A 9,421-nucleotide genomic window follows, 5' to 3' on the forward strand; every position below is an offset into this window, starting at 1 on the left:
CAACTTGCAAACGAACAAACTGGGCCAAGAATCGCGAATGCAGCAACCCTGGAACCTCGACGCTACGCGTGGTTGGATGACCCCCCCCCCACCCAACCCCAACCTCCAGCCCAGGCTCCATCCTCACCTGGGAAACCGCCGGGAGTTCTGCCGGGGGGTGGGGGTGGGGACTCATGAAACCGAGCGGCTCCGTTAGCCCACGCCCGGAATCCACTTACCCTCGCGGTGCTCGGGGGGCGATCCCAGCTTCCCGGACGCAGGGCCACAGGGGCAGCAGCGGCCGAGAGCTAGGCGCGAGGGATCTGCGGGTCCGTCTGTCCGTCTGTCCCTCCAGCTCGGGATGCGGGGGGCCGCAGCAGAGGCGGCGCGGGCCGGGGACTCTGCAGGGACCCGGGTGCCCCGGAGGGAGTGGTGGTGGTGAAGGAGGAGGCGGTGGCAGAGGGGGAGGAGGTGGGGAAAGAGGAGGAGGAAGAAGAAGAGGAGGAGGAGAAGAAGGAGGAAGAGGAGGAGGAGGAGGAAGAGGAGGAGGAAGAAGAGGAGGAGGAGGAGAAGGAGGAGGAAAGGAGGCCGAAGGAAGAGGAGGAGGCGAAAGAGGAGGAGGAGAAGCCGCGGCGGGCGACGCGGGAGCGAGGGAGCTAGGAGCGCGGGGCGAAGGCGCGGCGAGGCCAGCGGCCCGGCGGGCACGGGAGGCTCGGCCGAGGCCGCGGCGCCGACTCCGTTCCACACTCGGCCGGGATCCAGGCCTCCGGGTTCCCAGGCGCTCGCCTCCCTCTGACGCACTTTAAAGAGTCTCCCCCCTTCCACCTCAGGGCGAGTAATAGCGACCAATCATCAAGCCATTTACCAGGCTTCGGAGGAAGCTGTTTATGTGATCCCCGCACTAATTAGGCTCATGAACTAACAAATCGTTTGCACAACTTGTGAAGAAGCGAACACTTCCATGGATTGTCCTTGGACTTAGGGCGCCCTGCCCGCCTTTTGCAGAGGAGAGAAAACTTTTTTTTGCCTCCCCCGAGAAACTCCCCCCCCCCCGCCTCTAACTCCGATCCCCCCACGCCATCTCGCCAAAAAAAAAAAAAAAAAAAAAAAAAAGAAAAGAAAAAAAAAAAAGAAAGAAAAAAAAAAAGAAAAAAAATTACCCCAATCCAAGCCTGCAAATTCTTCTGGAAGGATTTTTCCCCCTCTCTCCAGGTTGGGCGCGTTTGGTGCAAGATTCTCGGGATCCTCGGCGTTGTCTCTCCCTCCCCCCTCCCCCCTCCTTTCCTTTTCCTTTCCTTTCTTTCTTCCTTTCCTCCCCCCACCCCCACCCCAAACAAACAAGTCCCCAATTCTCGTCCGTCCTCGCCGCGGGCTGCGGGCGGCGGAGGCAGCGTGCCGCGGTCGCCGGGAGCCGGGAGCCTCGGGCGCCCGCTCCTCGGCGCAGCATGTTCCAGCCGGCGCCCAAGCGCTGCTTCACCATCGAGTCGCTGGTGGCCAAGGACAGTCCCCTGCCCGCCTCGCGCTCTGAGGACCCCATCCGTCCCGCGGCGCTCAGCTACGCCAACTCCAGCCCCATAAACCCGTTCCTCAACGGCTTCCACTCGGCCGCCGCTGCCGCCGCCGCCGGCAGGGGCGTCTACTCCAACCCGGACTTGGTGTTCGCCGAGGCGGTCTCGCACCCGCCCAACCCCGCGGTGCCCGTGCACCCGGTGCCGCCGCCGCACGCCCTGGCCGCCCACCCCCTGCCCTCCTCGCACTCGCCACACCCCCTCTTCGCCTCGCAGCAGCGGGACCCGTCCACCTTCTACCCCTGGCTCATCCACCGCTACCGATATCTGGGCCACCGCTTCCAAGGTACGTGCCACGTCGCGGGGCTGCAGCGCGCCGCGTCCCGCACTGCCCTCGGCCTGCGTGCCGGGTGGGCGCTTGGCAAGGCCTGGGAGGAGGTTCCTCCAGCTCGCGGGCCCGCGAGTCCCGTTCGGAAACTGGGCGGCGAAGGGCCGGGCATGGTGCTGGTCCCCAGTCTTTGAAGCTGCGGCCGCTTTGGGGGCTGGTCTGGGGCCGCTGGACCCCTTAAAGAGGGACGCAAAGGGAGAAGTTGTCCCCGAAGGCTGGGTGGAGACAGGCTGGGACAGCCTTCTCTGAGCGCCAGCCGCCAAGGAGTCCCGGAGCCCGCGGGGTACCCAGGCTCTCCGTCTCCTCCGCGGTGCCCTGGTTGCCCTAGCTCCGAGGGGCCACGGCCAGGCCACCAGGTTCGCCTTTGCATAAGACCCTGTTCGCCACCCACTCTTCGTCCCTTCAAGCCTAGCCCCGCGACTTCTCAGTTACCGACCCTCTTCGGGCGGCGAGGAGACCCTCACGTCCCCAGAGCGTAGCCTAGGGGCTTGTTTTCCCTTTTTTTGGAGGCCTGGGGAGGGGCCTGGAACCCTCGCGGGTAGTAACCTCCGAGGCTCGGCACGCTCGCTAAGACCTGCTCAAATGCGGGCAGAGTGTTCGCGGCGGGAAGGCAGGTTCTGTCTGGTTTTTGTTTTTGTTTTTGTTTTTGTTTTAAAAGAAATGAACCCTATCGGGAGACGGGCTGGACGAAAAGATCTAAGTGTTTTCCCTTGCCATTAAAAAAAAAATGTGTTTGCTTTTTTTTTCTCTGAGTGGGGGTAGGAAGAAAGTTAAAAATCCAGAAAAGCGGACGAGTAATTAGTTTAGTGGTCGGAGTTTGGGGGAAAAGACCTACCTCCCTCGACAGCCGATCAATACTCAGCGGCTTGTCCATTCATTAACCCTTTGCGTTCCTATCAGGACCTAAAATCCGGTAGATACCTCCACCCTCCCCAATTACAAACAAAACAAAACAAAAACAGCCTTTCATCCTAATTCTGGGACCGGATTTACCTCCATTCTCTCCTAAACACTCGGTTTGTTTTTCTTTGTTTGGGTTTTTAGTGAATCGACTTCCCACCCTCCTGAGTGAACCCGAAACTATTCTGGCTTTGCTCACAAAGTTTATGGCTCCTTTCCTCATTCTCTGTCAGCTACGCCCTTGGTGCCCCCACCAGGCCCGAAGTAGCCGGGATCTTCTGGGCCCGCGGACAGCCCAACAGGGCGCCGGCAACTCGGCAGCCCCTGCGTTTCGATCCTTTCGTTCCCGTCTTCTAGTTCTCTGGAGCGGGGCAGTGCGGAAGCCGCGTCCTCGGGAGGCAGTGGCTGCGGAAACCCTGGGCACCCGGCGGCGAAATTTCGACCCCGGCCGGGCCGCAACCACACACCCAGACTCTGTACTTTCCCGGAGGGGAAGAGACTTAATACAAAATGAAGTTCCCGAGAAAACTGTGCAGAGCGGCCCGCCGCCTCTCCAGCCCGGGGGTTAATGTTCCCGTTCCCTGAGGTCAGAAAAAAAGAGAAAGTTTCTCTGGATCTTGGGCGCCAATCCCGGGGCCTGGCTCTGCTGCCCCTCTGCCCCGGGGGCCCGGGCGAGGGGGTGGTGAGGCCCGTGGGTGCAGGGCGGCTGCGAAGCCCGCCGAGGTCAGAAGCCTGGGGACTTGTCCCACCCGGGCAGCGTCTGGGTGGGTTCTGCACGGGTACGGGCTCCGTGTTCCCGGGCGGACAGCTGGGTCGGCGTCCTCTTCGCCCACCTCCGGAGGGCCCCGCGTTCCCACGGGCCCAACCGCACAGGCAGCGCGAAGGCCATGAACGATGAGCCCCGCCAGCCCGGCTCGGGAGAAGCGCGCGGCCCCGCGGGCCAGAGCGGTCTCCTCTAACGGGACTTCCGCTATGTCCCTGGCAGGGAACGACACAAGCCCAGAGAGCTTCCTTTTGCACAACGCGTTGGCCCGAAAGCCGAAGCGGATCCGAACCGCCTTTTCCCCATCCCAGCTTCTGAGGCTGGAACACGCCTTTGAGAAGAACCACTACGTGGTGGGCGCCGAGAGGAAGCAGCTGGCGCACAGCCTCAGCCTCACGGAAACTCAGGTGAGGACTGCGTGCACCCCGCGGTCCCATCTCTGGCCCCGTGCAGGCGGCACGCAAGTGCGGAGCTCCGAGAGGGCCTTTGGCAAAGAGCCCGGGAGCTGGTTCCACGCTTGGGTTCAGAATGAATCAGTTTTGAGGTGGTTGGCTTCCTTGGGTTCCAGCAAGGGATTGTAGGAGCCCACCCACCCTAGGCTCTGGGAGACCCGCTGAGTAGCTCCCTCTTGTCCGGCTGGGCATGACCTAGAGTTCCCGGTTAAGACACCTGTGTGCTTTTGGTTAGAGTCTGGGGACTCGGGGCTGGGTGCCTGGAGAAGGAGAGCACAGAAGGGTGAGGGACAAGGTGTTGGATGCTCGAGGCTCGAGTCTGGAGATGTCTGGGAGTGGGTTAAACTGGAGTTCTGTGCCACGGCAGACCCAAGGTTCACACCGACAGCTCTAGTTACTTCCCTTGAGGGGATCAGAGAATCAGAAGGCTGAGAGGCCTGACATCCTAGGTGTGTCTCTAAATCAGCAAAACAGAGCTGGAAGGCTGCAGGGAAGGGCTGCCACGGGGGACAGACCCCTGCGGCGCAGCGGGGCTCCGGAGGCGGGTCTGGCTCCCGCTTGCTGGGGTCGGGGAGGGGGCTTAGGGCTACAGTAGGCGCTACTGTACGCAGAGCCACAGGGCGGGGTCAAAGTTCCCAGCGAACAGTAACGTTTTGGGGCAGATTAAGTTGTAACACTTTTTCTGGGAGGCGCAAAGAGGTCGAGGCTTTTGTTTTAAAACGTCCCCCTGGACAAAACCGAGGAGGGCCTCGCGGGTTGGTGCGGGGGCCCGACACAAGGCGCGGCCCGGCTGATTTCTCCTGGATAGCGGAGGCCGCGGTGGTCTTTGTCCGCCTCGCTGCCCACGCTGCCTGGAGTCTTTGTGTGCGTGTCAAGCCCCGAGCGCACCGACGCGCGCCTTGGGCGAGCGCCGGGGAGAAATGAACCGTCCTCCCCCTCAATTAGCAAACTCAAAGCAAATTAAACTCAGCCTTGTTCCAGCTCGGCTTTTTCATGGGGCACTTTGGGGGACTGGGGCATTGGGGAGAGCAAGCCGGGACCTGGGCCGGCCTTAGAAAAGGAGGGAGTGGGGAGGGCTTCAGGGGCCTGGGCTGCTGCTTTCAGGAAGGGACAGGCCTGGGGACAGGGGAGGTGCTGTCACCCGCATTTCCCTCACTGTACAGCACTGCGGAGAAGCTGGGACAGTGTTGGTGTCTCCTATGGTGGCTGAATGGGGACCCACTGCCCAGCACCCCCAGAGGATGATGGGGATGGCAGCCCAGCCCCACATCATTGCTCCCTGGACCTCTAGCAGCTGCTCTGGGGAGATGAGGCCTCCAGTCCAGCTCTGATGGGAAATGGTGTGACCAGCGTGTGAGCCTGGGCCTGGTGGGTCCTGGGGCTGGTCCGCAGGAGGGAAGGAAGGGAGCTTCACTCTTTCCTCTTTCTTAGTTTCTCTCTCACTTCCTCTTTATCCCGTGGTTCTTTCAGAAGCTTTCACTTTTGAGCTTCATTTCCCAGCTGGAAAGGTACAGGTGGGCTGGTCCCCAGGCCTAGGCGTCCTACCATCCCGCAGGTTTCCTCCAGTACTCCCCCGCCCCCCAACTCCTCACCTGCAGGAGTCCTGGGCGAGGAAGAGGAAGCTCAGGCAGATCCTGACTGCCTACCCAGGGCCGAGGCCTGGCAGAGGAGGCGCTATATTTAGGCAAGGCTGCGGAAACAGACAAAATAGAAAGCACATTGGGCCTTGCACCAGAAAGCTGCCACAGCCGACGGCAGTAAGGTCTCCCCTGCACTGACGAGGTAGAGGGAGTCAGGGACTTGTCTCTTTTTATTTTACTTTACTTATGATTGTTGTAGTGGTTTTCCAGGGTTTGCAAGGCTTTTGCTCTCAGCAGGAGGTGGCTGTCCCTTCCAGGGCCAGGCGGGGCAGGGGCACTGTGCCCTCTGGGCCACTTGGTCTGGGGGAAACACCCCACCAGGGCCCAGAAGGGTAGGGAGCCAGGCTTCCTAGCTGACAGCACTAGGAGCTCGGCCCCAAGAAGGGAGGCCTGGGGGAGCCCAGCCCTTTTGCTGTGCCACTGGGGGACTGGGCTCTCTCGAAGGCACCGCCTGGAGGAGGAAGCAATAGGAGGGCGCTGTGGAGGGACTAACACGCCCCATCCGCCTCTTGTCCACAGGTAAAAGTATGGTTTCAGAACCGAAGGACGAAGTTCAAAAGACAGAAGCTGGAGGAAGAAGGCTCAGATTCGCAACAAAAGAAAAAAGGGACGCACCATATTAACCGGTGGAGAATTGCCACCAAGCAGGCGAGTCCCGAGGAAATAGACGTGACCTCAGACGATTAAAAACACAAACCGAACCCCACAGAAACGGACACCACGGAGCAAAACAGACAGGGAGAGGAGGGGTAGAAGAAAAACAAAAACAAGCTACAAAACAAAAACAAACCGCACACACACACACATACACACACACAGTCACCGAGAAGAGGAAGAGGGAGTCAGAGAAAGTGTCGGCGCTTCGCGGACTTTGGGCAGCGAGGGCGCGGGGTCCTGATCCCAGGCTGCACGGAGATGGCAGAGGACGCAGGCTACTTGATCAACAGGCACCCCTTGTCTAAAGAGGCAGCTGAGAAAGAGAGAGCGAGAGAGAGAAAGAGTGAGACAGAGAAAGAGAGAGAGAGGGAGAGGGAGAGAGATCCAAATGTGGCACCGTGGAAGGCGCTCTGAACAAGGGAAGCTGTCAGTCAACGCCAGCCCAGCGAGACAAGATGATTGGCAGGTATTCCATTTATCGCAGTCCTGATTTTTTTTTTAAATAATAATGGTAATAATAATGATGGTAAAAGAAAACCCCAACCAGGCACAGGACTTTTTCTTTTGCACTTCGCAGAGTCTCCCCCCCCACCAATCTTTAAAAAATAATTAGTAATACTAGCAATCGAAATTCCGTATCTAGCCCCAACCCACACCTGTTCAAAAACTTAAATTGCATGTTGCAGTTGTTGGGCGAATGGTGTCTAAAGACAGAAAATGAATTGTAATTTTCTTTTCCTTTGAAAGACAGGTTCTGTGTGCTTTTTATTTTGATTTTTTTTTTCGAGAAATGTGCAGTCTGTAAACACTTCTTGATACCTTCTGATGTCAAAGTGATTGTGAAAGGTAAATGAAGTAGGCTCCGCGATAGTGGTCCTCTTACGGAGAAATGGGGAGCAGGATGGGGGGCTGGGGGTGGTGGGGGAGGGTGCCCACAAGAGGAGTCAGGACTTGTGCTGGGAAAAACAAAAAACAAAAAAACAAAAAAACCCTAAATTAATTCTATTTCTTGAACATTCCCTTTCCTAACATCCCAAAGGCTTAAAACCCCGAAGTAAACTCCTTTTGGTGGTTGGAGAGGTTGGCCAAATTCAACCATTCACTGTAAAGGCCATTCCCAAACTTTAAATCTATCTGTTGCAAAAACTAAAGGACTGTAGTTAGCGGGGAGGATGTTAAGTGTGGCCAAGGACATGGCGGCAAGTTTTCAAGCACTGAGTTTCTATTCCAAGATCATAGACTTACTAAAGAGAGTGACAAACGCTTCCTTAATGTCTTCTATACCAGAATGTAAATATTTTTGTGTTTTGTGTTAATTTGTTAGAATTCTAACACACTATATACTTCCAAGAAGTATGTCAATGTCAATATTTTGTCAATAAAGATTTATCAATATGCCCTCAGAGTAGTCGTTTTGAGAAACTGAAGTGAGTTTTTTTTTTTTTTTTTAAAGTATCTATAATTTGAGTGTGGTCCTTCTCCAAGGAGGCTCAAGAGACCCAGGCTCCTCACCCACAAAAGGGCCAGACGGATGGATTCTTGGGCATTTTAAAGAGAGATGAGCGTGGAAAAGGGAGAGGATTAGGAAAACTTAAGTCCTGCAGAAAAGGGGTGGGAGGAAAGTTTTCCAACCAGACCTTGGCCATTGCAAGGCTCCCTGAGGGAGTTTAGTTTGAATTTCAGGTTAAAAAATGCTTACTTCTCTTAATTTCTAGTTGTTGTTGTTGTTGTTGTTGTTGTTTTAATCTGGGCACATAGTTAGACATTGAAGAATATTCCCCTAGGATTGGAGGAAACACTTAGCGGAATCCGAATCCTAAGACTTTTAAACTGTGCTGCTGACTTCAAACCCAGAAGTACAGGCTCCTCCCCCCCACCACCAGTTTTTTCTTTCCTTTCCTTCCTTCCTTCCCTCTCTCCCTGCCTCCCCCCTCCCCCCTTCCTTCCTTCCTTCCTTCTTCCTTCCTCTCCCCCTCCAGAGCTTGCTTGCTTCCTTCCTTCCTTCCTGTCGGGACCCAGTCTGAGGGCAAGCACAAGGCCCTCAGCAGCCTTATAAGGCAAGCTTTCCGAGAAACCTTCAACTCTTAATTTTAACGTTAAAGAAAAAGTTGTAACCAGTCTTGGAGGAAACTTAGCTTTTTTTCCCCTCCTCCTTCCCCCTTCTGGGGGTACGAGGTTGTTTTTGCATGCTTCATTTGCTTCTTATCCTGATAGGCTGCATTAATCAGTTTTATTTCCATTGATAGAGAAACCTCGTCTGTTCTGTTCGAGCTACAAAGCGTCCTGCGAGCTTTTGTGAAAGTGCAAATCAGTTTAAGCAATTATCATACCAGGAATATGAAGGGGAAAGAGGAGGCCTTGCCCAGTGGTCTCCTTTAATCTCTTAATCCACGGATCCAGGGGGGCCGCCTGGACATAATTTAGGACAATCTCCCCACCCTTTACACTGTGATAAGGCCAAGTTACAATGCAGGGCAAAAATACAAGCTTTGTTAACACCCTGCCTTGAAAAGTTAAGATTAGACATTCCGTGCACGTGTGGGGACTATAGGGCACTATGGAAATTTTTCTTTCTTTCTTTTTTTTTTTTCCCTTCCCCTCTTCTCTTCTAAAGTAGAATTCATTCTTGGTTTCTCTCCCTCTCTCTCTCTCTTTTTTCTTTCTTCTTTATCTCTGCCTGTCTCTCCTTTTTTCCTCCGTCTCAGTTCCTCTGGAGAACCCTGGCTGTCCATGGCACGTTTTCACGCAGGCTGCCCTAGGAAGGTGTACGTTATTTGGGGGGACACTTGCCTGCAGGACGATGCTGGGGGGAAGCAAGCTGCCGGGAGAGTTCCAGGCTTTCTTCTCAAAGGGACAGGTGCTCTCTTGGGTATCCTGGAAACTGAAGTTGGCTTTCCAGCTGCTTTGACAGAGAGACCTCCCTGTCGGATGGCTGTCCCGAGTGCGCCGCAGTCGCCGCTACAGAACCACAGAACCTCGTCCCTTTTAAACAAGTTACCTTTTCCTTCCACTCATTCCCCCAAACGGAGAATGCCTCAAACACGGAGCACAGCCATGTCGAAATTCCAACTGGCCTTTCCAGAAAAAAAAAAAAAAATCCCCATCTTAATAAAAGGCTTATTTCTGCAGAAACT

General features: G+C 55.7%; 1 protein-coding gene across 2 annotated transcripts; it reads left to right on the top strand.

Moving 5' to 3' along the window:
* Positions 1-535: 535 nt before the first annotated feature.
* On the top strand, positions 536-7,692 carry EMX2 (empty spiracles homeobox 2). Of its 2 annotated transcripts, XM_082719571.1 has the most exons (3): positions 545-1,833; positions 3,761-3,945; positions 6,150-7,692. In XM_082719571.1, the coding sequence occupies exons 1-3, from the start codon at positions 1,425-1,427 to the stop codon at positions 6,315-6,317; spliced, it is 762 nt and encodes a 253-aa protein (XP_082575697.1). In that variant the 5' UTR covers positions 545-1,424; the 3' UTR covers positions 6,318-7,692. The 2 variants fall into 2 exon arrangements, with proteins under 2 accessions (XP_082575698.1, XP_082575697.1); XM_082719572.1 differs by lacking the exon at positions 3,761-3,945 and having other exon boundaries at positions 536-1,833.
* Positions 7,693-9,421: the final 1,729 nt, after the last annotated feature.

This window comes from Mustela nivalis (assembly GCF_964662115.1).
Source record: "Mustela nivalis genome assembly, chromosome: 2".
NCBI classification, from domain to species: domain Eukaryota; kingdom Metazoa; phylum Chordata; class Mammalia; order Carnivora; family Mustelidae; genus Mustela; species Mustela nivalis.